This window comes from Trachurus japonicus, unplaced genomic scaffold (assembly GCF_045865225.1).
Source record: "Trachurus japonicus isolate A0001 unplaced genomic scaffold, Traja_1.0 AP029946.1".
Taxonomy (NCBI): Eukaryota; Metazoa; Chordata; class Actinopteri; order Carangiformes; family Carangidae; genus Trachurus; species Trachurus japonicus.
The window spans coordinates 1-27,408 of NW_028220079.1; the positions used below are offsets into that span (position 1 = coordinate 1).

General features: G+C 41.5%; 1 protein-coding gene across 1 annotated transcript; it reads right to left on the reverse strand.

Annotated features, from left to right (window-relative positions):
* Positions 1-2,701: 2,701 nt before the first annotated feature.
* LOC146960834 (uncharacterized) lies at positions 2,702-26,635 on the reverse strand. Its single transcript, XM_085772016.1, has 15 exons — positions 26,632-26,635; positions 26,429-26,509; positions 25,147-25,316; positions 24,876-25,009; positions 24,676-24,769; positions 24,357-24,592; positions 23,975-24,089; positions 23,235-23,352; positions 23,069-23,160; positions 20,593-20,710; positions 20,374-20,475; positions 20,118-20,291; positions 19,361-19,537; positions 17,561-17,734; positions 2,702-2,835 (listed from the first exon to the last, which is right to left on the reverse strand). Exons 1-15 carry the CDS (start codon positions 26,633-26,635, stop codon positions 2,702-2,704), a joined length of 1,923 nt encoding a protein of 640 aa, XP_085628142.1.
* Positions 26,636-27,408: the final 773 nt, after the last annotated feature.

Consider the following 27,408-nt stretch of genomic DNA (forward strand, 5'->3'; position numbering starts at 1 on the left):
TCCTCCTGAGACCCGGCAATGCATTTTTGTACACTGTAGTGCACATCATATTCAAACCCATTTCTCTCATACTAAACATGTCACCTTATTAAGTCCTGTTGTTCACTACAGAGGACAACTGGCCCTTTCCAATGATATCTTGTGTGGGGGGGTGTGACCTTCCAAACTTCCTGTGCATCTCTTTTAAAAATGGCCGACATCACAACAAGCAGATTTTATGGGAAAGAGTACAAGTGAGCATGATATTTACAATTTTAAGTATTTTTAGTCTTAAATGTTGATTGTTTATTATAAATAAACATCTCAGCAACACTGAAGTAAATTTTCAGAACTGAATTGTTTACTTTTCATATGAAAAAAAGCTAATTTTACTAATGTACACTGTAGTGGACATCGGGACTCTGTACTTGTATTTCCATCACATTTCTTTGGGAACAGCTCATTGACAGAGGCTGAGTAAATTCTTATATTCTTAAATAGTTGAGGGGGATTCAGAAATTGATTTATCAGAGGATAAGAGTCCATGGTAAGATGATGACCCTGTAGGAGAGTGTAAAAGTTCAGATGAGGAAGAGCCAGATGAGGGAGATCAAGACAAAGAGCTGACGTGGTGCACCATTGGTTTCTATGGGCCGAAACCAAAACGTAGGGTTTTGAGGTTTTAAATCAGTGCAAAATGAATGCCCATGGAAATATACTCCAGAAAACAGGTACCTTGATTTTGTTCTTGACTCTAAATATTGATTAATCAATGAAAACTGTTCATGGATGGACAACAAGCCTTTTGTTGAAGCATTAATCATAACAGCATAAGATGCAGCCTGTTTGTCTTTTGCTCTAAAACGTCTGAATGGTCAATGAAATACCATCTCGAATGATGAAATCACAAAGATAAATAGTGTAGTTGATGAAAAAGAATGAAAACCCTATAATTGACATTAGTTTTTATAATATATTGCTGTATTTTACATGATAATTCTAGTCTTTCCATGTACATTATAAGCAACAAAATATTGCACGTTTGAGAACAATATAGTCCTGTTGTACACTACAGTGCACAGGTTATAAAATTAAAATTAAATTAAAATTTCAGATTTTTTTCTTTGCAATTTGTTCTTTACCATCCTAACACTTAATTTGTGTAAAAAAAAATCAAAATCAAAAAACTTTTTTTTCCTGGGTCTCAGGAGGATATGTATTCGCAATATGTTGTTCACGATAACACAAGCAATGCAGTTTAAATCATGAAAAAGTAGGCCTAGTGCTCGAGGGTGGCTACTGTCTGTAAGGCTTTTATTTTGTAATCACCACTGACAGGAAGTGGTGCGTCTTATTATCGTGAGGTGACAGGGGGAGGGACGTGGGACGTAGACTGTATGTGTCTGTGTCAAAGTCCAAACTGCATTTGTGGATCAACATGGAGCAAGAGAAGAAGATCCTGTGTGTGGGCCTGGTTTGTCTGGATATCATCAATGTGGTGGACAAATATCCAGAAGAAGACACAGACAGCAGGTTGGCACACAGGCTTTTAATAAACACACACGGATGCAGACAGACTCATTCATAGGCGGAGGTAAATACAGCTGATGCTAACGTAAACTCACACACAGGTTGATGCTAACGCAGGCTGATAAAGAAAAGAAAAAAACAGCTGACACAAGACAAATGTATGCCAACACATACTGATACTAGCCTACTGACAGTCGGTATTAACACCAACACAGGCTCGTGCACGGTCTGGTGCTAATGCAGACTGACAAACTAGGACAAACTTTTGCTTACACATACTGATACTAATATTAACACAAACTAAAGGCAAACCTATGTCAACACACAGTGGGTGATACAAACACAGACTAGTGCTAAGTACAGTGACATGCAAAAAAGTTTGGTCATGTTGAATGGTGATGTAGCCTATGGTTTGCAACAAGTCCTCCAACCCAAAACGATCATATCGGTCGTTTGTACCACCACTCAAATACGACCCCTGAGGTCGTTTTCTCAAAGAGCGCCTCTACCGGCCGGCAGCAGGATGACATCTGACGCCCGGTTTGGTGCATTTAATTTTTTATTACGTTACTGGACAATCCCGCCTAATCCCGCCGGACAGTAGGTAACAAGGTAAGCGCCGCGAAACTCGTTAATTTCACCAATATTTTGGTACACCAGTGCTTCCCCTCTGAGTCCGGGGTTACCTGATCAACATCCGGCCGTAAATTGACCTACTGACCTCTGACCTGGATGATGTCATCTCTGACCGCTGCCCGGCTCATTCTGATAATAATCATTCCGCTTCAGCATTCAGGTCCATTTTTATCTCAACTAGCCGGAGCTTTAGTGAGTCCAGGTTGAGGAGAGGAAGCCCGTGGAAGCTGAACTTCATCCAGCTGCTCATTTTGTTCTGACAAGTCAGAAACACGCAGAAACGGACCGTAGCATTTAGCATTAGCATTAGCATGATGCACACCGAGATCGCGCCGCCCGGCTCGTTGCGGCGAGTTTACATTGAAAGTCAATACAACTCGCGCGGCGAGTGTCGCGCCGTTGAGCGGCGCGGTAGTCCAGACTATCGCTCTGGTCCAGACCAGGCGGGCTCGCTACTGTGTTATTTATTAACGTTAGGTTGTCTCGTGTGTGTGTTAGTGTGTGTAAACGAGAGGGGAACTAGCTAGTTTCCTTTTCAAATTCCAGCGGTAACTGTCTACCGCGGCGGCAGGTAGACGCGGCGCGGTAGGAGCGGCGCGATCTCGGTGCGAACGACTACAAGCCGCGCCGCATCCAGGTCAGAGGAGGTCAACCCCTTCTTTTTACAGTCTATGGTCAACCCACAGACCCCTGATGTTGATAACAGGTAACCATACGTCCATGCACGTACCGGTAACCTACTATATGATTACCGATAACCAGATATTGGCAGCTGCTGGTATACAGCCAAGATCCACGTCTCACTTTATCCATAGCTTATGTATAGTGCATAGTTTATGCATAGGGCTACATTATGTCAGTGCAGTCAATATTTAATACACGATAAACCTTTGTAATTGCAACATTACAAAAATCTGATGGATCACATACGTTTGTGAGTGTGGCTGTGTGTGCATGCTTTTAGGATGAATGCATTTGTTAAATACTAGCTCATGTACTGTGTGTCATTCTCATTCTCATGACATTTGATTAAAACATTGTTGTTGTTTTTCTCCCCAGATGCCGACACAAAAATTGTGCGTGGAGTGCCAGGGCAACATAGGGGTGGCCAGCAAGGTGTGCTGTGTTTGTGGGGCCAAGCAGCCCTACAAACAAAAGCTGGAAAAGGCAAAGGAAAAGATCAATCAGGCCTGGAAGGAGACACAAAACAAAAACAAAAGTGTAAACAAATTGTACGACAGCACTAGTCTTCTGGTAGGATTTTTGTTTTGGCATTGACTTTTTCACCACTTCACCCTCCATCCTGTGCAAGCTAATCCTGAATCTCAGTTTAGTTGATGTGTTAAGTAGGCCTACAACTAAACTGCGGTTTACTAAACTGCTGTAAAGCTGTTTACTGCATTTTATGTTGTTAACTATATTTGTGTGACCACCATATTTGAATTCAGTAAGACACAAACCTTTTTTATGCTATGTTAGTTCATACTTAATATGAACCTCAATATTCATACCAGTATTATTATATATTTAACCAAATATATATAGTTTCGGTTATGCCTTCCTCAGTGTGCACAGAGAAATCGGAGAAGAGGCAAAGCAAACTAGCAAACCTTTTCAGATATATAAAAAGTTTTTATATGCAACACCTATATGAATGCTAGCACTGTCCACCAATAACTATGCTAACATAACTCCAGACTAATGGCGCTTTTCCACTACACAGTCACGGCACGGCAAGGCTTGGCTCGGTAAAGGTGCTTTTCCACTTCAGCTGAGTTCTCTAGTGCCTCCTCAGCGGGGGCGATCGCAGGGCCGCATACTCTCTTTCGTTTTTCGATCCACTTGTCAGCTCCAAACTCACTAATCTGCACCTCGATTACAGACCACAGCGTGGTTTTCCACACAGCAGTCATTTAACTTGGGTGAAGGAATAACAACAGTCTTGATACAAATCAGTGGTCGTTGTCGCCGCTTTGTTTTTTAAATTTCCGGGTTTGATTCTCAGGACGTATCGCTCGCGACTCTTCCAGTGATGACGCTCTGTCCAATCAGTGGAAGGCAGTCGGCTGACGTAATGTTTTAGTATCGCTTCGGCTCGCTTGAAACCAGGCCCGAGGAGGTACTAAAAATAGTACCTGGTACAGGTACTAGGGCTAGTGGGAAAGCAAAATTGCTGTGCCCTGCTGTGCTAGTGGAAAAGGACCATAAGTTATTTTTTTTCCTTTTTTTAGGGGCGCAAGCAGAAAATTTAGGGGCACACCATGAATTGTCTTGCAAATTAAATCTTCACATAGACATTTGGGCATTTAGCAGATGCTTCTATGCATAGCGACTTATAGAGAGGGACAATATGAACCCATAGTGCAGTAGGAGACTTAAATGGAAGTACAAATGCTGCCTCTTTTCAATTTTCATTATCGGCTTTTGTCTCTTCTGGAACACCCAGATTTTTTGGGAGAGAGTTTGCACTAATTGTCCTCTTCGCCAATGCTCATTGTTTACAAGAGAAACCTGTGGAATCAATCTGTACAATATTTGCATTGTGAATTGCAAATATGAACTTGAATGAAAATATTTTCCTGGAGTTTAAATGTCACTTTTTATTAGGACTAGCTGATCTTGCACACAGCTGCCAGTTTGTTTATTTTTGTTTTTTTATTGTGCTATGAGTGTGTTGTGGCGTGAGAATTAAGGAATTAATACAGTTACTCTATGACTTATGATTTTATGTCAATTTTGTTCCAGCTCCACAAGTGGCAACTTTTGGAGCGCTACCCAGTATTGCTCCTGGCGAAGAAGACGGCGGCTGGATTCAGCGCAGAGGTCTTCTGTCCTTGGGAGTTGACAGGAGAAGAGACAGAAGCAATGGATGCATTTCACACCATTGAGAAACTCTATGAAAGTCTTCTTAATGGTAATGTACACAAGTGTTCATGCTACATTTTTACCAAAGAGTAAGCTTAGTGTATCCTGGATGTTGTTTTTTTTTAACAGAAAACATAGATTCCATTTTATTATGGCAAAGCAAAGTCTGTGGTGTACTAAAGATTTATTAGAAACACAGAATAAACTGAAACAGTTGGGGTAATAATGTAATAGCACACATTTAATCATTTCTTCAACAGATCCTTGTTGGCATCTTTCACTTAGACTGAAATGAAAGAATGAATAAAATTCTGCTCTGCATTATTATAATATGAATTGTAACTGTATATGGTGCAGTATACTCTGTCATTTGATTTCACATCAAGTATTTCTTCATCCAGCTTAAACAGATTTTGATATGTGCATGTGTTTTCACCTCCTTATGTCAAGCCCCATGTAAGGCGTGTTTCCACTGCAGGAACTTCAGGGTAATTTTTAGGGCTGACCCAAAAAATTTGAAGCTTCGAAGCTTCGTTCATTGCCATGGTGCAATGAAAGTCCGTGATCAATTTTTTTTTTTTCCCCTCCTTTTTCCCTTTTTGACACCGGTTCTCATCGGGAATTGTTACATTGAAATGAGTAGGCTACTTGGCATCCTGGAAACCTGCCTGATTTTGGAGATATGCAGTGTTTGTTTGCCATTACTTTCATTATTTCCGCTTGCGCATTTACAGGAACCTTTAGGGGGGCCGAACAGAGTCCCTGCCTGGGGTAGGTACTCAGATCGGCCCTGAAAAAGTCCAGAGATTTACTCTGTACTGATTGGTCAGACTAGAGGCCAGCTCTACGCTGGGGCAAGAGGGGGCAAAAAAATAATAGATTACCCACAAACTGAATATAGACAAGATTTACTACAGTAGTTGAATAATCCGCTGGAAAAGGCACAAATGAGATGATAAATTTCATCTCTTCTTCGCTTTTCTTCTCTGTGCGCTGTTTGTGTGCAGGCTTTAGGATCAGATGATCACATAATAATAATAATAATAATAATAATAATAATAATAATAATAATACATTTTATTTGTAGGCGCCTTTCTAAACACTCAAGGACACCGTACATTCGTTAAACATAATCAGAAAGGTACCGGGGTTCAATTCAAGTCATTTAAACACTCGGTGCACGTGCTAGCGCGTTTTCGTGACGCTCTGGGATCACTATAGGTCCTTCCTATCACAGTTTTAGCGGCTGGCATAACGAGAGACGGGAGAGGAGACCCTGTCAATCAAAACAACAGTGAAGCTTCAAAACCGCAGAATTGTTGGGAGAGAGGGAGAAGCAGTGATGAGGATGATAGTGCTTCAGAGCCTGAAAGTTTTGACTCATCTAAAGAGGAGGATTATGAAAAAAAAAAAGATGAGAGTTCAGACTTCAGCTCAGCCCCAGCTCTGTATACAGCCCCATTGAGCTCTTCACACTTTCTTTACTAAACAGCACAGACATAGTGACAACACGTGTGTGTGTGAGAATTTGTGATTTAAAGCAATAAGATGTGAAATAAATGGACTTGTTTGCATCTAAACTGAAAAGCAACTGGACTCTCATTCATCCATCATGGTAAAGTGAAGCGCGTCAATTAGGTTTCCTGTTGAAATGCCTCAGTAGCTTAAAGCATTGGCTTAGCTTCTACAGACCGCGCAATTATCAAAACTGTCACATGTTGCTTAAGAGCCCAGTGGGTCCTGTCTGCAGTGGAGACACCGCCACTTAGAGGACTGAGTGAGAGGACAGTTCCTGCAAAGGTTCCACCCCCCTCCTTTTACCAGCAACTCCTGTAGTGGAAACACGCCTATTGTTTTTTGTTTTTTTTTCTTCAAAGTGACCACAGCAGTTGGACCAGCAACCCGGATGGAGGATGTCTTCCCCTCTAACATCGCAGCTGACCCAGCAGCAGATTCTCTGCCCACATCTTTGCTCACCCCAGATAATACCGAATTCACACTCATTCTCACTCCTGCCTCCTCCTCCCTGCCTCCTACTGCCTCCTCCTCCCTGCCTCCTCCTGTCTCCTCCTCCCTGCCTCCTCCTGTCTTCTCCTCCCTGCCTCCTCCTGTCTCCTCCTCCCTGCCTCCTCCTGTCTTCTCCTCCCTGCCTCCTCCTGTCTCCTCCTCCCTGCCTCCTCCTGTCTCCTCCTCCCTGCCTCCTCCTGTCTTCTCCTCCCTGCCTCCTCCTGTCTCCTCCTCCCTGCCTCCTCCTGTCTTCTCCTCCCAGCCTCCTACTGTCTCCTCCTCCCTGCCTCCTCCTGTCTTCTCCTCCCTGCCTCCTCCTGTCTTCTCCTCCCAGCCTCCTCCTCCTACTGTCTCCTCCCCCCTGCCTCCTCCTGTCTTCTCCTCCCTGCCTCCTCCTGTCTTCTCCTCCCTGCCTCCTTCTCCTACTGCCTCCTCCTCCCAGCCTCCTCCTCCTACTGTCTCCTCCCCCCTGCCTCCTCCTGTCTTCTCCTCCCTGCCTCCTCCTGTCTCCTCCTCCCTGCCTCCTTCTCCTACTGCCTCCTCCTCCCTGCCTCCTCCTGTCTTCTCCTCCCAGCCTCCTCCTCCTACTGTCTCCTCCCCCCTGCCTCCTCCTGTCTTCTCCTCCCTGCCTCCTCCTGTCTTCTCCTCCCTGCCTCCTTCTCCTACTGCCTCCTCCTCCCTGCCTCCTCCTGTCTTCTCCTCCCAGCCTCCTTCTCCTACTGCCTCCTCCTCCTCCCTGCCTCCTCCTCCCTGCCTCCTCCTGTCTCCTCCTCCCTGCCTCCCTCCTCCTACTGTCTCCTCCCCCCTGCCTCCTCCTGTCTTCTCCTCCCTGCCTCCTCCTGTCTCCTTCTCCATGCCTCCTCCTGACTCTGTATCTTCTAAAAAAAGAGGAAGAATAAGGAGGAAAGCAGACACTAATGGTATGTGTGGGGTTATCAGTCATTCTCTTATCTCAGTATGGAAACTGTGGTTTTTCATGGTAAAACAGTTTAAGTCAGTACAGTTTCATTCCAGTCTTCTGTCAGCTAAAGGACATGAATAGGGCCGGCCTCATTGTTGTTTAAATAAGATTGGGTAAGAATTCTACAAAAGCATAATATTCTCTTTATTATGCAGCCTAGTCAATGTATGTAAAGCCGCGTTTCTACTACATGGTACCGGCTGGACTCGACTCGGCTCGGCTCTGGTACCAGGTACTATTCTAGAGAGCGTTTCCATTACAGGATAGTACCGCTTTTAGAGTAGCCGGTCGTCATAGCGATGGGCGGCGCTTAACAAAATAAAATGAAACCAAGCAGGATTTTCCCCGTGGTTATGCCACACTTTTACCTTAATTAAAAAGCTCCGGAGTAATTTGATAGTTAACTACATGACTTGTGACTTGTTACGAGTGAGAGCGGAGGCTCTCTGCCTTCACCTGGTCTCTCACGGCTGAAAACCAACCTTGTAACATCCGTTACCTGGCCGCAGCCCCCCGGTGTCCCAGCTCTCCTCTCCTCTCTGCTGCACCGCCACACAAACCAGCTCCGTAACTATAAGCCGTTTTTGACAGTTAAGACATCGTAACATCCTATGTGTTATATAAAGTTATCCACTACTCCGTATTGATTTTTCGCCGGCTTCGTTGTAAACAAACCCACATGGCCAGACGGGGAAGGGGGGGCGACAGCGGAAAAGCTACCAGACTTGCATAGTTTGTTCATTTTAAAACATTTATTTATTGAAATGTGGTGATATCTGATGACCCGCGGCCACCAGTGACGACTCTCTGACCAATCAGCGGTCCGCAATGTTTACACGTCACATTTTAGTACCGCTTCAGCCGTTTTGGAACCGTGGCCGAGCAAGTACTAAAAAAATAGTACCGGGTACCAGATTCCAGGTACTTTTACGTAATGGAAACACAAAAAGGCCGAGTCGAGTCGAGTCGAGCCGGTACCATGTAGTGGAAACACGGCTTTTGTTTCTTGGCAGTCTAGCGGGTAAGATGCGGTGCTCGCATCTTTGCGGTCTGGGTTTGGTTCCCAGTCAGGGGGCAGAGGGCCTTGATGTTTCAAAATAAAGTTTCAACATAACTTTAAATTTAAGATGATGATGTAAGGCTTCTGTACAGTCTGTGGTAGACAAAACAATGTTATAGTGAAAAATGCATCCCAGATTTGTCTCAATTATAGAATACTTTTTTTTACGCAGAACTAAATATCTGCATTTTGTCCTCCATCTCTTACCACATAATAGCTTTAGTAATGGATCTTACAGTAACCAATGAGTAACTTAGCATGGGCATTTAAGTATTGTTTAAAGACAGACACTTCAGAAAATGCAATCTTATCGTATAACAACACTGTCATGTTACAGTAACATCAATGAAAAAGGTCCTGTTCAGTTCTTAACAGTTGGCAGTAATTTTGATTATCACATGTTGATTGATAATCAATTCTCATGTTTCATTTTTGATATTATCTATAACCCTGATCCTAATGGCAAAGATTTCTGTTGAACCTACCAATCATTACCATCTTTTAATTCATTTCAGAATGCCCCATGCATCAAGGGTCATCCAGTTTTCCCTACAAAAAAATCATGAGGGAAAGAATCAGGGAGGTTTGTTTCAAAATGCATTAGAACTAAAAAAAACAGTGGTGATTAAAAAAGCAACCCTGTAGACCCCTATGATTGTCCAACAGAACATTTTGTTTATTTGTCAATATGTAATCTTTGCACACTTTTTTTAGCTTTACATTTTTAGCTGGACATCATGCTTTTGGGGTTTCTTTTTCATCCAGACTACCCAAACAATTATGAAATGACAATACTCAGACAACAACAATGGTGTAATGTTAGTATGTATGTGAAAACATAACAAAATGTACAGAAATTAATATCTTACTATTAGTGTAAAGTCTATACAATCATGTAATGCTTCACGTTGCTAAGCAATTCATTTTAACACTTTTTTGTCATAAGATTTTGTATTGAGTTTATAGTGTAAAATTTAATTTTTAGACCAGTGACTATTATTTCACTTCATTCTTTGATTTCAGTCAAACTGAAGTAATGCTATTCATTTATCCTAATGTCTTTTTGTATTTCATGAAGGGCCTTGCGGAGGTGTTGGTGCAGTGGCATCCTTGCTCTGGATGGTGTGTATGTTTTCTGAAGTTTACTTTACTGTTGATGATTTGACTGGGAGAACAGCACAAACTAAAATACAGACATTTTTTTCAAATTTAACCTGAATTTGATTAGTAATAGCAAAGTGTGACTCTCGAGCACATGACAAAGCAGTCAAAAAATGTTTGGCCAGTGTAGATCATCAGATTCAGATTCATGTGATCACATCCTAGACATCATTCAAGTGTAAAATTTACTTATTTTCATTAAACTAGCAATTAAAAAAATGTTTCCAGTACTGACCGAAAAAAAAATCACACTTGTTACTTTAACCTTCGTCAGCTGTAAAATACACTGAATACATTTTTTTTCATCCAATTTGTTTTTCTTCTCTTGGTTACGTTGTTAGGCTTCCTTATCCATGAAAATATTGGTTTTTAATATTTTTGGGTGTGGCCCCCTGGGCCTTTTTTGTCACTACGACCCTTGGCTTCAATTGAACCTTCCTCTTGTCAGCTTTCTGCTACCATCTATGGTGTTAGGGCCAGTTTTGACCAGAGTCTTCAATCAGCTGTGAAACACACTAAAATAATTATTTATCATCCCATTTGTTTCTCATCTCATGGTTATGTTGTTAGGCTTCCTTATCCATGAAAAGGTTGGTTTTGCACTCATGATTTCAGTTTGTACTCTCATTATTGTTCTTATCGTTATAACCGGGTCAAAATTGACCCGAACACCACAAATGTAACAATTTTCACCAAAGCATTTTAGAACTTTGTGAAAAAAAATGTTTTTGTTTTATTTTGTTTAAATAGAGGTTCCTGACAAAGTCAAAAAGTCTTGATTCTATAAACAAATTTATGTGGTACTTCTACGCATTTAAAACTTGAAAACAGGTCACTGGTGACCCGAACACCAGAGGTTCCATTAGTTTAACGCCTGTAATACATGACTAAAGAAACACATATTCATCCCTCTGTCAAAGAACCAAAAAAAACATTATTTCTCTTTCATCAGGGGTTATACCAATGTGAAACCGTCACAAATTTTTACAAGATGAAATGAAAAATCCACCATTTCCCCATCCTAAGCCCCTCCTCCTATGACCAGGGCAGCTACATGACAAAAAAGTGTTGTGACAGGGATCAAGATGTGTGTGCTTCCCATGTATTTAAATGGGACGGTCCAGGCGTTATTATGTAAACTAATGGGACCATTTAGCTCCTGTAAGTAACAAGTGTAGGTACTTTTCTGATGTAGGCAGGGGGTTAAATCATCTCAGTCTCAGCTCCATCTTCAAAATTTGTCCGCTGAATGCAGAAATATCTGCAATTAAAGTATACAATATTATGCAAAATGCAGTATGTTCATCTAGTTTTTCATTATGCTGAAGTATTTTGAGGATAAAAAAAGATGGAATGTATGCATACCTGGAGACTCCATGGGTCTTTCTCATTTCTCTAATTTATACTGCTCGATTCCTTTCCTTGCCTCCTCTCCTCTTAGTCCTGCCCACGGGAAATACAGTACTGTATGAGTAGAGGAGGTGAGGAAGAGACGGAAGGAGAGAGGAATCGAGGAAACAGGCATTTACCAAAAGGAGACGAGCTCGCCTTTAAGAGCCATGTTTGCCAAAGCCCCTTTATATGTCAAGAGTAGTGATAGACTGACGCAAAGGATACACCTGTGTATCCTCGTTCATAACTCCTCCCAGCGAGCCTCCTCCATCCTCAATCCTTAAGGTGCAATTTAGGAACTGAGATATCCTTCGTCAACAACAATTGATTTCCGGGGCACAAGCCAGAGGATTGAGGAGACAAGAAGGCACAAATTAGAGAAATGAGAAAGACCCCATGTCTCATTCTAAATGGTAGTGTCATGATAGAACAATTATATTCCAAACAGTAAGGAACAATGTGACAATAACACGTTTTTCTCTCTTTTTGTCTGTCTTACAGTGGAGTGAAGTGGAAGAACTCCTGGGAGCCAAAAGAAAACCTCCAAATTTAAAACCATCCTTAACATGTGTGTTTGTTTCCTCTGTTGGAGTGACAAGATGCTGTCAGTTGTGACTGTGATGGTGAGCTCTAAGCTTTTCAGAATTTGAAACGCAGAACTTTGATTTAATTTTATTATTTTCTAATTATTTTCATCATTATTCATTCATTATAGTTTATTTGACAAGAATGTACATTAGTTGTGCATAGTCTGAATGTATTTTAAATAAAAATGTTTGAAATAACATACCTGTCGCTGGCTATGGTCCTTCATATACACTACACAACTGCTTACAATTTGTCATTTTAGAGTATAGATGTATGCACTTTCACTAACAGAAATTATTTATTAATATATTTTCTTCTGGCATATTCAGAATGGCTATGGCCATTCTGAATATTTATCATTCTTATCACAAGACATGTTACTGCTATGCTGTAAACATCAGTGTACTTTATCTTAAAAACGAGAGACGTAATGGTTGACAAATGTAAGACTATTATTTTGTCTTTATTTTTTGTTTTGCTTGTGCCCTCATTGTTTTCACAGCAGGAAGTGTTGTCCATCCTCAGGATGTCCATGTTAGCATTTGTCTACTGTACGTGTGCATCCATAACAATAATGCAACAGATATTATTTCAACAAGGCAAGCAGACTGAGTGTGCGGGATGCCAACAGACTTAACAAACTCATCCTCAAAGCCAGCCATGTTGTTGGAGAGGAGATTGACTCCCTGACAGTAGTGTCAGAGAGAAGGATGTTGTCCAGGAATAAGTCCATACTGGACAACTCTCTCCATCCTCTCCACGACGTTCTTGCCAGCCACAGAAGCACATTCAGCAAGAGACTCATTCCACCACGCTGCACCACAGAGCGCCACAGGAAATCATTCCTGCCTAGTGTGGCCATTAAAGTGTACAATTATTCTGTGCAATAAACCAGCTCACTATGGCCTGTACTATGAAGCAGCTTATTTCTAGGTGCAATATCACCTCAACAAAGATATATTTATTGTTTGCTTATATTTGCTTTTGTATACTGTTAAGATAGGGGGAGGGGGAGGGGCAAATTTTGGGGTTTATTCTTGTAGTTTTTAACTCTTGTAATATTTAATTTGTAATTTATCTTACATTATACCTTCTGCTATATTATTCTTTACCTTTGTACACTGGAGAGCTGTGATGAAAGAATTTCCAGCAAGGGATTAATAAAGTATATAAATAGTCAATAAATGCATTTCATGTAAATAATGTTGATTCAGTGAACCTATAGTGCCTGATTTATACTCCATGGGAAATGGAGTATAAGGTCTATGTTTAGGTTGAAGTTTCTGATTGGCTGACCTTAAGGACCATGATCCCGGAAGTAAATCTCAATATGCATCGATTACAAGCTAAGTAGGTGGTTCAGGCCATGGATGTATTGGTTCAGGCGGAACATGGGCGCGCGTTTGACTACTGTTTTTGGTTGTCTGTCGTGACGAGGAGTCATTCCATTTCAAATTTCGGCCTGTCGTAACCCGAATCCAAAGCCTATGTCTGCCAAGAAAAGCATATAGGCCTACTATATAACTGTTGCGAGGTCTCGCAACATGGGCAGGTTTTAAGTTTTGCGTCAGTGGAGGCAAAAAAAAGATTAGCCATGTTTTACGTTGCATCCCGACCGGGGATTGAACCCACGAAGCACCGGTGTAAGCGGGAGTTACGTAGTGAGGAAGCCGAACATTCTGATGCCTTCATGGGCCCTCGGGGAACTCTGGGCACTGTTGCAGGGCATGCACCGTCGATGATTACACCCTTGGCGCTAGAGCCGCTTCCCTTGCCTCCCCGTTATTTCTGCTGATGTCTCATTTTCAAGAATATTTTCGAGACTTAGCCTAATATAAAAAAAAAAGGGGGGGGGGGTAGATCGGGGGACGGGGGACGAGGTCCGGAATGTCTGTTTTGAAACGTTACGTTACTTACTTATGTCATTGAACGCACCATTTTTTAGTCAGCGAGACAGAGCAGTTGGAAACACGTCAATAATAGCACTAATACATCTATTACTTTTTTGTAACATATATTTACTCACTATGTGAACGTATGTGTTAGGGATATACTTTTCCTGTCGAAAAATGAGCGGATATATGTTTTCTGAACCCTAACCCGGTCCCTAACACCCTAATCCGGAAGAATGATACTAGAACTACAATTTGTGCGGAAGTTGCAACAACTGTGTTCTCCGCCATACCGTGCTCCGCCATTTTTGTAGTTCTAATGTGTTATCTATATTATCTAAGAATGTTGATCATGAAGTTTGCAAACTTTTGTGGGTTTTGGGGGGTGGGGAGCACACCTGTTTGGTCAGATTAGATAATTGTCATTGGCAAGAGTGAGAAATCATGTTTTTTCCGGGTTTCAACACTACCCAATGGCGCCCCCTATTGGTTTGCCTTCGGGTATGATAGTAGAGGTCAATAGCTTTCCAAAACTGTTGGCCCCATGTCTGCAGCATGTTTTGTTGCTGAACTGTAAGCCTTCAAATGTGTCTCAGGTACAAGGTTCAAAGGGCACACCTGCGGAGCAGGAACCGCCCACATCTCTCATACTGACATATGTTACTCCCTGGGTCAAGACCTTTGAAATGATGTCTTCACTTTTGTCCTATGACAAACTTTGATTTTCCTCTTATGCAGAGTCACTGCTCTCTCAAGTATACATCTGAAGACCTCTTTTAGGGCCAAGCTGGATAAAATCATTAAAATATCTTTTAAGGGGTATTTAATGGCCAGATTTATTTAAGATATTGATGTTAGTCTTGTACACATTCATACTTTTAAATTTGGACCATTTCAGAGCTAATTTTCCCCATAAATCCCAGTGCCACAAAGCCTGCTGGAGTACCAATGCCACGAAGCCATGGGCTGGGAAAACCACAAAGTCCCCAGCGGTGTCCCAGTGTCACAAAGCCTGCTAGTCTCTCCCTCTATCAAAAACTGACTAAAATATGATAATTTCATCATGGGAAATGATAGAAAGATGGTTTCAACCCTCTTGTTGTCCTTCTGGGTCAAATTGACCCAATATGTTCACTTCCTCCATCCTTCCTTCTTCCATTCATTCCTTCTTTCCACAATCCTTTTTCCCTTCCTTCCCTTCGTCCTTCCTTCTTCTTCCTTCCTCTTTTGATCCAGTTGACCTGGTCTGTTCCCTCCCTCCATCTTTCTTTCCTTACTTCTTTTCACAGTCCTTTTTACCTCCCTCCCTTTGTCCTTACTTCTTCCTTCTTTTTTGACCCAATCTGTTCCCTCCCTCCCTCCATCTATCTTCCTTCCTTCTTTCCTCCCATCGTTCCCTTCGTCCTTCCTTCCTTGACCCATAGGAGGACAGCAGGAGGGTTAACATGATCTTTGTTGAGGATGTTGAATACACAATCTACATTCTTACAATTGTCTATACTGAGCAACATAATCCAATAAAGCAACCCATCTGTGTGTGTGAACTGACGAGACTCGGTGAACCAGGTGCACACACTGAATTTTAATCAATTAGAAATAGATACAATTATTTTTGTACAGAGAGTTAAAACACAACAGACAGTGGATGTGGGTTAGACTGACATTTATTTCCAAGGTAGCTGAATTTTTTAAGTCAAGGTTTTTGTTTACACATTTAATCATAGAAAGCATTACATTTTTGAAGATTCCCTCAAGACATGTGAGATGTATTAAACACTGCACTCAGAATTATGTGTATCGTGTAGGTGTTTCTACTCAAATGGCCTAATTGGTATAAAATTTGTTTTAAATTTCAATGTGAGTTTTCCTTCTGGACATAGGATGTATCATTCTCCTTTAAGTACATTTTCAGTGTTTGTCCACACCTTCCCACAACCTTGCAGGAAGGTGTTGCACTGAACAAGGGCCACCAAAATCAAGACCACATTGTCTGACTCTTGTCTGATATCGTTGGTCCTCTATGACAGTGAACTGCATATATTCAAGTTGTGGACAAAAACACGTCCTTTCAAGGACATCATGAAAGGACATTAATAGATGAAACAATCAAAAATAATAGACAGATGAATCGAGAATGAACATAGTACAATATCTGATGGACTTAGGCTCTACACTATACGTCACCCAATCACACACACATTCATACATTGATGGTGGCTGCTACCACACAGGATGCCCATCAGGTCAACGGAGGAAACACACTCACACCGATGGTGCAGTATCAGGGGCAACGTGGGTTTAAAAGCGCTATGTGGAACAGTTACTGACAAGTTCTTTTTTTCTTGTTGTGGTGGTCACACATAGTCACCATCATTAAGTTAAGTAGTTTATTTTTCTTTTGTTTTAAATTATGACACAGTCTTTTCTTTTACAATAATATGTTTATTGACAGTTGTTAATTTGAGTGCAAGCATTCTGGTTAGCAGACTTGTCAGTAACTGTTCCACATAGCCCTTTTAAACCCATGTTGCCCCTGATACTGCACCATCAGTGTGAGTGTGTTTCTTCCGGTGACCTGCTGGGCACCCTGTGCGGTAGCACCCACAATCAATGTATGAATGTGTGTGTGCCAGCAGTCGAAACTGTCAAGCAGGTAACACAATCTAATTTTTGTCTGAACACATGAAAAAAAGAACTTATCTCTACAAGAAGACAAAATGAACATAATCAATCAGTTACTGACACAGACGGTCACTGCAGTCAGTCAGTACGTTTACATTCAGAGCTTATTCGAGCTATGCTCAAAATTCGATTTTGGTGTCAAGTCGGACTTGCAACTGAGAAAATCGAATAACTGACGGGGTCCGCCCCCTCATGCGGCGTCACCCGTTGTTTCAGCGGGTTAATACGCCGCCTGTCCTGTTGATGTCTCTGTCACCTTGTAAAAAACTGAATATGAACAACTTCGTAAGCTTAACAATAAATTCTCAACTGCAGTTCCCGACCAGACGTGCCAGTCTGGGCCCGATTCGCGCTGAGAACAGGATATGGGCTTCCTTTTTTCATCTCTCTCTCTTTTTTTTAAAATAAAACACTCTTGCTGGTGGCACTGTGCGAAATGCATTGAATGGGCGCTGATGTTGGTTTTTTTTCTTTACTTCGCCGGGTTCGGGCGGCTTCTCTGCTCCACTTTGTGCCGCCTCTACGGTTGTGGAGCATGCGCACATGCATTGTCCAGCTTCAGTCCGACTAAGGCGAATACATGACGGAGAAAATCGAATTCCAATCGCATTATCTGGGTGTCTCAATCGGAGTTCTCCAACTCCGATTTCAGTCGGACTAAGGTGTTTACATGCACTTCAGTTATAGTCGGATTAAGGCAATAATTTGTTTTTTTTAAGTGTCATGTAAACATACTGAGTGTCCTGCTAACAGAGATCTACAATTCTCCCTCTGAACTGCTGTTTTCTTGTCCACTTTCCTCCTCACCGTCTTCGATCTCTTCCTCAACGTCTTCTTCCAACGTGACAAAGGAGGGGTCTGTGTTAACACAAGCATAGGTACTGGTGACTGTGCTCAGTTTCTGCTGCAGCATGTACCGCTTGTTTAAAAGACAGCAGTGCAGTCCCCTGTATCCCTCTTCTGTCAGCTCTCCTGGAAAAGCTAAGATAAAAAAAAAGAAATATGAGATAGTTACTTTAATGAACAGATAATGCAGTTTGTGTCCAATTCTGCTTTTTTTTTCTAGAATACTAAATACAATCATGTTAAACATTAGGGGTGTCACGATTTTGATTCTAATTCGAAAATCAATCGAAATTAGCGTCAATTTCGAACTTCGAAATGCTTAGTAGGATTGGCGATTCTCCCTGTTTTTTTTCTCTCCACTACCTCCTACTTGCGTATGTCCAAAGGGGGAAAAAGCAAAGAGGACCCAGCATACAGTAGCTGCTAAAGTAGTTAGCTAACATTTTATTTTGGTTTGCTTCCTGAGATCCCAAAGAGAAGTGACTTGTTGAGATTGTGACTTGTTGAGATACTATTAGGCTACTTTTTAATAAATAGTGTTGTACTAGGCTACATTAAACTTAGTTGATACCATAAGCCGGTGCATATTCTCATTTGTCCAGGTCATAGTATTTCAAAGGAGGTTAAATCGAAAGCAACTGGACTTAGTTATTTGTCTAGGAAGACGTTTCACCTCTCATCCAAGAGGCTTCATCAGTTCATCAGAACTGATGAACTGAAATAGTTGATACCATGTAGCCTCTATTTTTAAGTATAAAACCAATGTGTTGATTTTTACAAATCACAACTCAAATCACAACTCAGAAGTCTAACACCCTGGATGCACTGCACGCGGAAGCTGAGCGCGCGCACTGGAGCGTACTTCTCCTCTTCTCTCCGTGGCTGTCAGACATCGACTGCAGTCGCTCGGTTTTCCACACACACGTCATGTTAAACATGTGTGTGTCTCGTGTGCAGATGCAACGGTCAAATATGTATAGACGGACAAGCAACAACTTAATTAATCATTATTTAATTATTTAATTTTGAAAATTGACCGGATTCTCTCGCCTTTTCTGTGCCCGACTTCCTGTCTGGTACGATCTGGTCTATCCAGCTTGACAAACGGTGCTCTCGGCGCTGGCGGCTCGCGTGAAAAATAGAATTGAACCGATCTGAAGCGCTACAGGCGCACGCACTGCGCTCCACAGCGCGAGATGTGCGACCAGGCTGACCGGTTATCATGTGCACCTATCTGAAACTGCCTCCGCTCCAGGGCGCTGCGGTTCCGCGTCCAGTGCGACCAGGCTGTAACAGTGGCATAGCCCTCACTGCAGGGGTAAAAAAAAAATCGAAATTTGAATGGAATCGTTTCATTAAAATCGTACCGAGGGGCAGTGTTTAGCTCAGATGGTAGAGCACCCACCCCATGTGTTGAGGCTATAGTCCTCACTGCAGGTGACCCTGGTTCGAATCATGCGCCGAGCGGCCCTATCCTGCGTGTCATTCTCCCTCTTTCTGCCTCCCCATTTCCTGTCTCTCTCAACTGTCCTATCAAATAAGGGCATGAAAAGCCAAAAAAATGTACTTAAAAAAAAAAAACATTTGGTGGATCGTGACACCCCAATTATCTATTATTTTGTATGTTTTTTGCAATTCAGTCATTACAGAACACTATATCATCCTACTACTACTTAAATATTGGATAATCAGGTTTTAGAAAAATATCAGTCACTGGGAGTGCAGTGTCCTTTTTCCAAAAAAGTATTTGCAGGAACGTACCATTGTTCTCGGTGTATCCTTTAATCTGACAAAGGAAGTTGTCCACTTTTTCCAATTCCTTCCTCAGATAACGACAGTGCTGAGTCATCTCCTTCACGATGATTACTTTCTCCTCTTCCATGCGCCGATACAACATGACCTGGTCAAAAACACGCCGCTTTAAGCGGAGGCTCACCACTGTTTTTTGGAATAGGGAACAGATGGGACAAATTAAAACACTTCAAACATGTTTGATAACACGTGATAACAAGGGCCAGTCAGGCCTGCCCACAAGGAATAATAAACACAAAAATGAATTAGACCGATGCCCACGCATTGTCTGTTGAGTGCGAGAACAGGATTGGCTGACTCTGCACCAATGAGATGATTGTACCTCAGGTTGCTACTATTTAAATGGACTTGCACTTATATAGCGCTTTTCTAGTCTCTTGGACCACTCAAAGCGCTTTACACCAGCACTGTCATCTTCAGTCCTGCTTACTCTGATGAAGACGCACACTGGCGTCAAAATTACTTGTTGTGCACCTTTATTAAATATTTCTGCATTTTATCGAGTGCTCCAGTCTCTTTTCATTTGGGTTCAGTCCCTGCGTAGTGTCCTGGTCTGAGAGCACCGATTCACTGGTTTGGCTGAAGCGCAAGAGCATTCCTCCCTCTCGGGTATTTTATCTTTGATTGGATGTTACTGTTTATAATAAAAGTGAACTGATTTTTTTGTGTGAATTCCTGAAGTACACAAATACAACACTTTACTTACCATCACCTTGTGCTTCCCAAGGAAGAATTAACTCCTCAGAGAGACTGCATGCTTCTTCAGTTTCAATTTTGTCCTCAGAGGCTACAGCTGTATTGTAGTGCATTATTCTTTCTCTTAATTTTTTCTTGAGCTCGCTTAGTCTCCTACGCTTTCGTTGCCTTGTTTGGTTGCTGTCTGTAAGTTTCAAAACATTTTATTAGATAAAAACAACAATAACTAAATAATTTAAGTTATTGAGTGACCTAATAGCAATTACCATTTTGTCGATAGAGATCTTGCTTCTTTCTCCGGAGGGAATAAATGATGCCATCTATTTCGGTTTGAAGCTCTTCCTGGCTGCTTTGAGCTCCATGCCGCTCTTGAAAAACAAAAAGTTTAATTTTACCATTATAAAATGTTATGGTTGTAAAACATGTAGCCAACTGGATGGAAAGACAGTACCAAATCTATACACCAGTGTAATCATATTTCATACCAGTGTCTGCCCACTGCCTCACTTCCCACACCCATCGCTCCATGTCCTCCTGAGTGATGTTGAGCTCCTGCTTGAGACTCTCCAGATTGGCTGCCTCCATTTCGGCTCTCTGTAGAGTCTATTTAGAATGTTTTAGAGGAAAAGAAAAAGATAGATGAACCCAAAGATGTAATCTCTAAAAAGTTACCATAACAACCGGTAAATAAGAGGCACCTTTAAAAGTGTTCAGAAATGGCCGTTTGTCCTGTTTGTCGCGCCTCCTTCTACAAGTTTCCACAAGTTGTCGCACCGAGTTTACCCGAGTAAGGAAAACAAATTTGATTGGTCGTTATCGAGCGTGCGGGATATTCAAAGCTTGGGGCGAGACCGAGCTTGGTGTGTGTGTGTCTCAGACGTCTGATTGATGGATGGATGACGGATCCAATATCAGTGGCTGATGAATCGTGAGCAACGTGACGCTTAATTTATGCGCCTGCATTGTCTAATGTGAAAAAAACCAAAACACTTTCATCCCGGATTTACTCGAAAATAGAATTTTGCACAAAGTTTTGGCTACATCGTCTGATAGATGAGTTATTACACTAATGTTAAGACCCACAGTGGGCTCAAATTCAATTTTCTTTTCTGTACAGCTTTAATACAATTTCTTCGTTTAAAAACATGGAGTGCGGTACGGCCTATACATCAGTAAAACAGAGTGAGAGAGAGAGAATTAACCTGGATTTGGCCTTATTTACAGGTCTGGTTGGATCTAACTTACATTACATGGTGCTATAAGATAGACTTCACGTGTGTGTCACCATGTCGTGCATTAACTCCCTTCAGGGGAAAGAAAACCCCTCCGCTGCACGTCAGAATCATGTAGGTAAGATTATGTCGGACTAGAAAGGCATGTGACACTGCAGAGTAGTTGGATAGTAGTTGATATACAATGGATTTATGCGAGTAGGTCAGAATGCATATTAACGTTATATATATATATATATATATATATATATATATATATATATATGGTTAGCCTCATAGCATAATTGGCTAAGTCATATTTTGGACATATTGTGATATCTGCCTAATTATACTCTTCTAACACTGCTGATTTACTATCCAGTATTGTGCAAAAAACCTTAAAATATGACTTTGGCAATTATACTATGAGGCAATCCCTTTCCATGTGGGGAGTTATTTATCGGCATATACCACCTCTCATAATCTTGCTTAGAACAGACATGATATAGTATGATATATGATGATATGATAAACAAAGAAGTCAGTCTTTAATAGAAATCCCCTTTTTATCGGTGGGAGGTACCCCAAAATGTGTCTAAAGGTGCGTTCACAGCTTTTATTTTTGTTGCTGTCGCTCATATCACTCCTTTGTTTTAGCTCAGTCGCTCAGTTGCAATTGCTCGCCAGTTGGGATTTCTCAACACGAGCGACGATCGATTTTTCGCTCTGTTGTTCTTTATGGGCATCAGTGCATTGTTGCTTCACATCCTGGACTCACGTACTTGTAGGTTATAGTGGCGCCGGCAGGATATTTCACAGTATGCACAACACCCACCCTCCCCACCCACTGCTGTAGTGATGCACAGAGTGACCCGTAACCCGCGTGACCCGTGAACGCTTTATCAGAAAATGTCACAGATGCGGGCAGATCAATAACTGACACGAATTGACCCAACGGAGATTTAAATATTGTGTTGGAATAAACAATCTGTTTTGGAACAGAGCAAAACGGGAACCGGGACCTTATATATTAGTGTGACTTATTTACCGGTTTTTACCATATGTTAACAAAGGCAATTCTGTATTAGAAAATTATTCTTAAAGCAGAAGTAAGTGATCCGGTGGTTTCTTCTTCTAACTTCCTGTCAGCCGATGGAGTTAGCAGTCCCCGCCCTCGTCCCTTCGTCACCACATTCACGCGCATCCCTTGGCTGCACACAGAGAGGACCGCCCCTTTATGCCGTTCTCTCTCCTCATTGGATAAAGGTTGTAGGATACAAGGAAAGTTTTCTCCTGGGCTTACAGCAGAGCAGAGTGACTGACAGACCCGTGTTTCAGACCAAACACTCTATGTAAGCGTATGCTGTCGGAAGACAGCGACGACGACCGGAGGGGAACCATTTCGCTTTTACCCACCACGTCTCTCTCTCGATGCAGAGCGGAGGGGGGGAGGAGGGGGGGCGTTGATTTGTACCCGTGCAGGGAAGTTACATAGTGCAGTTTCAGCCGACGCGACCCCGCTCAGGCTGCAGCAGCAGCACCATTCATCCTATTAACCATTTTTCTACCATTTTAATGAGTCTGGAAACATTATTTTAAGGCCAAAAAACTCTGCAATGTTACTTTAAGTACTTGGTAGGTTTGTCATATTTTTACTTAAGTGTCTGTGTACCATTTATAAATATGACGTTTTCAGAGTAGTTTTCATGAATCAATCATGAATTGAGAAATTATGGTATAGACTTCTTACTTTGGCAAATCTCTTTGACAGTGTCTTATGGAGGCTCTCCACCTTCCTGTGGTTCCATCCAATGGCGAGCACAGTTATCCTATCTGTTCTGCCTGTGAGAACAAACAGAAATGATGAATAATTCTATAAACTGGTACTCTGTCAAAGCCTGTGTTTTTAAACCAACCTGACTTAGTCATGTATTTTGTGGTCAGAGCTGCCCTTGAGAGGAAGCTGTTGACCTGCTCCACCTCCTCACCAACAGTATTCCCTGCCCCGTCCTGGCTTCTGCCACCCCATTTCACCTGCTCCAAAACAAACGATAAAATAAAGGCATTTAGCTTTAGAATCATTTGCCTTTAACGCTTAAACCAACAGCAGTTGTGATAGCTTTGTACACTTTCTGAATTTGCTCATAATACCAAAGTTAACTGTGCATCCTCTGTTAACTTTGGTATCATGAGCAAATTCAGAAAGTCTAATATATTTTGAGGTTTGTACCTAAAAACATATTAGACTTTCTGAATTGTACTCTTATTCACAAAGCCTACAAAGCTATCACAACTGCTGTTGGTTTAAGCCTTAATCAATATCTATATTATAAAATAGATGCATTTCATACATGTTGGAAACCTGGAAATCTTGCAGACAGACTGGCTGTTTTTGTAACAGTTTGCTCACCAACTCTAACCATAGCAAGTACTTAACAGCATGCTACATAAGTGTAAGTATGTAAGTAAATTATATTACATGCTTATACATATGTAAGACTATTACAACCATGTAATATATAATAATATATAATAATAATTATTAATAATATATAATAATAATATATATAAATGATTTCACCAATGAAATCTGCAACACCTATATTTATTTCTATAAAACATCTTGTGACAAATACTTTTAACATGCACACTGTACCTCACATTTGCTGGTGTGTGCCTTGGCATGCATTACTGACAGAAAAGGCTTCATCTCTGTCAGTGGCTGAAGCTCAGGCATCTTCTCTGCCATCTTCTCCAAATATGGCCAATACCTGCAATGAAAAAGCCACTTGGTATTTGGTGTGCGTGATGGCAAAGTCACATCAGTACCCGTAACCAATCAAATAATGAATATTAATGTTAAGTTTTATCTGCTGGATGTGCAAGTAGTAAATAGATAACAGTTTGGCCATATCGATTTATTTAAAAGGCCATAATATCTTGTTTTAGCCTGTCATAGTATTGTACACCTACATGGCCTAAAATAATGATTAATACAGCTTAAAACACAGTGGCTAAACAACAACGGCTAAAACTACCTGCAAGTAATGTCCATACAAAAGAATTTTGTATTTCCAACTTCAGCCAGCTCCTTTTGTAGGAACATTGGGTACGCATAAATCTCTCCACGGTAGTGATTTAAGCCTTGCAACAAGACTCCATGCCGGCATACTGCAATTTCCAGGCCCTCCTCATCCACCTTGGCCCTGGACTTCTGCGAGGTTTCTCTGCCTGCTGTGAAAGTAGCCGGCCCACAGACATCATGACCAGTTCTCTGAAAATAGATACAATCTGTTACATATAGGCCTGGGACAAGTGAAAAATAAAAAAGGGTTGGAGGATCATATAAATCCTTACACTCGGCATCTGACTTCTGATTTTGTCCACAAAGGCAGACACTTTCGCATCTTGTGCAATGAACACTCCATCAAAAAGAGATGGTTCATCTGTGCTGTTAAATTAGAAGAAAAAGTTTGACAACCAATCCCACATCCATAAACCAGTTATTTTGACATGAAATAATATTTCAACTACAATGAGAAAATGACTCCACTGACCCTTTGGACTTTTTGAAGCGGTAATGCTTTCTATTACCATCAGCAGATATAGCCAGCATGTCCGGTGTGCATGCTGGGCATACAAAAGGCTCCACCAGGCACAGATCCTCCTTCTTATGGTTGCAAAAGGCAAACTCCCTGAGGACTCTGTGGAAAGTATCGCCACAAATACTGCCTGTCTGGAAACAAGAATAGTATTATTATGGCTTACAATGAAAGATTTTAATGTTTGAAATTTAAAAAAAAAATCTTGCAAACAAGAAGTTCTTACCCGTCCTGTGCTCAGGGAACGATGTTCAAGCATTTTGAGAAATGCTTGAACAGATAAAGCTGGGCTGGCCAACTTCATCTGCTCAAATGATGTGAGCACATCAGTCTTGAACAACATTTGGCAGCTGCTGGTTGCTGGCCAGTATCTGTGTTCAAGGAGGTCTCTCATCCCTGGGGTCCATTTTGCAGAGCAACATGGACAACAGACAGCAGGCAGGCACATGTTGTATGGACCTGAAACCGAAAATAGATTTACTATTTGACAAATATCTGTGCAACACAGGACAGAAGGATTACTGTGAGCAACTATTATGCTTGACCTCACACTGCCTTCAAGGGGGATATAAAAAGTAAAGGGAAGTAACAACATACCATTAATAGTCACCAAAACAGTCTGCTTTCCTGGCATAATGGTGAAGGTGTTTGGACCGCAGGAACAGATTTGTGTCGGTGGAGAAATTGGAAGCAGACAGACTGCAGAAAAGGGGGGAAAAAAACACTTTAAAACAGTTAAAGCAAACTTTAAAAATTACATATTGTACCACTCTCCATATAGTGCACACATTATGAAAACATGGTGGGTTGACATCTATTACATATTTTAACACACCTTGTTCACTAAGTTGACAATGGCCACTATCATCAACCACCACCAAGGAGGTGGGTGGAATAGGCCTGTAAAAACCATCAAACATGGCTTCCCTGTCATGAAGGACATGCTTTTTGTGGATGCTCGAGTCACATGCTGTACAGAGAAACTGAGCACAGTCTAGGCACCGGACCACAGCATCAGTTGTCTGGCACTGCTGACAGCAATGCTGTGTTATGGTCTCTGCAGCCAGTGTACAATTTAGAAGTGCAGGTACTGAAGCCCTGAATCTTTTTTGACAGGTCAGTTGTCTTCTGGTCCATGCAGAGATGGTGGGTATGGGTGTCTGCTCCACTTCTGCTGCTGCAGGCACAGTGATGGAACTCAGCAGGGCTCTGAGGGTCTGAAGATGTTCATCTAAGATGATACGTAAAATAACGTAAAAGACAGTTACAATAATACATTTTAGTAGAATATTAAACAAATATAATTTCCTACGTGGCTTTGTCACTGCATATGCATCATGAACATAGCCACTACATACTGTATTTAAAAGGTGTTCAGAATTGGCCGTTTGGCCATTTGAGCCCAGAGTGGGCTCAAATTCATTTTTCTTTTCTGTACAGCTTTAACATCTTTACATTGAAAGATAATGGTTGACTTCATTTAAGCTGTCAGAATTCAATAAGCATACCAAGACTTGGGACCTCCTGAAGGCTTGTATGCATCTGTGACTCCTCAGCTTCAGGGACCTCCTGAGTGCTAGCAGGTTTCACTGCAAACACAAAAATAAGTAGGACACATTATTGCTGCTATCAGCATTAAAACTTGTGAATGTGTATCTATGTATTTTGCTGACCAGATCGATTAGCCCTGAAATGTTGTGGTACGATGTACCCATTCCGATCCCTCTTCCTCCAAGAAACATTGCTGCCTTCTATCCGCCCACTCTTTTTTTTCTTCTTAGGCTAAAAGTAAAAAGAAAGGTTATACATCTGACTTCACTATGGCACATGCATACTTCATAGGTGTGTGCAAAGTCCAATAAATGTAGGCAAATGCCATAATATAGAAATAATGTGCGAAATGTTACTCTTTTTGATGTCAACTGGTCGACCAAGGCTCTCCCCTCCTCCAGCCATTCATGGAGGTGTTTGGATGACTCAGCTGACATTTTTAAAAGGCATTAAGGATGCACACAAAAAGAAGGCAGGATAGACAGAAACACAAGAGACAAAGAAAAAACTATGACGTACAAAGAAATGGAATTAGTTACAGAAGGAGAAGAAGAAACTGGTTCTTAAAAGAACCGTTGGTTTAACTATTTTGATGCTGCTAGGTAGGTGGTTTGGTCTACAATGAGAAAAACAAACAAACAAACAAACGAGTTAGGATCAGCGGTGCAACTACGTTTACTTAAGGCCACTGAAATGAAAATGTAGCTTAGTGCAGAATATTACCAACAAGGTAAAATATGAATGTGTGAAAAACAGTAGGATAACATTGTTTCCTGTGACATATTATGCCATGTCAACGGTGACTGCTATCTTTTCGAAAACAATGTATTTTAAGAGCGTCTTCACGCCTGAAAGTCTGAACCAAGGTCCGTGTTTTGTAGTGTAAAACAAACCCACTGGGCGCGTCATCTCCCTACTTCAGCGGCTCATTTTGTTT

What these genes read in the sequence shown, in the direction of transcription:
- LOC146960834 (XM_085772016.1), bottom strand. An exon ending in GTTCCCTGAGCACAGGACGG is followed by an intron (nt 25,010 to 25,146) that starts GTAAGAACTTCT and finishes GTCCTCAGGGAG; the next exon opens with TTTGCCTTTTGCAACCATAA. An exon ending in GAGGCAGTGGGCAGACACTG is followed by an intron (nt 20,476 to 20,592) that starts GTATGAAATATG and finishes TTGTTTTTCAAG; the next exon opens with AGCGGCATGGAGCTCAAAGC.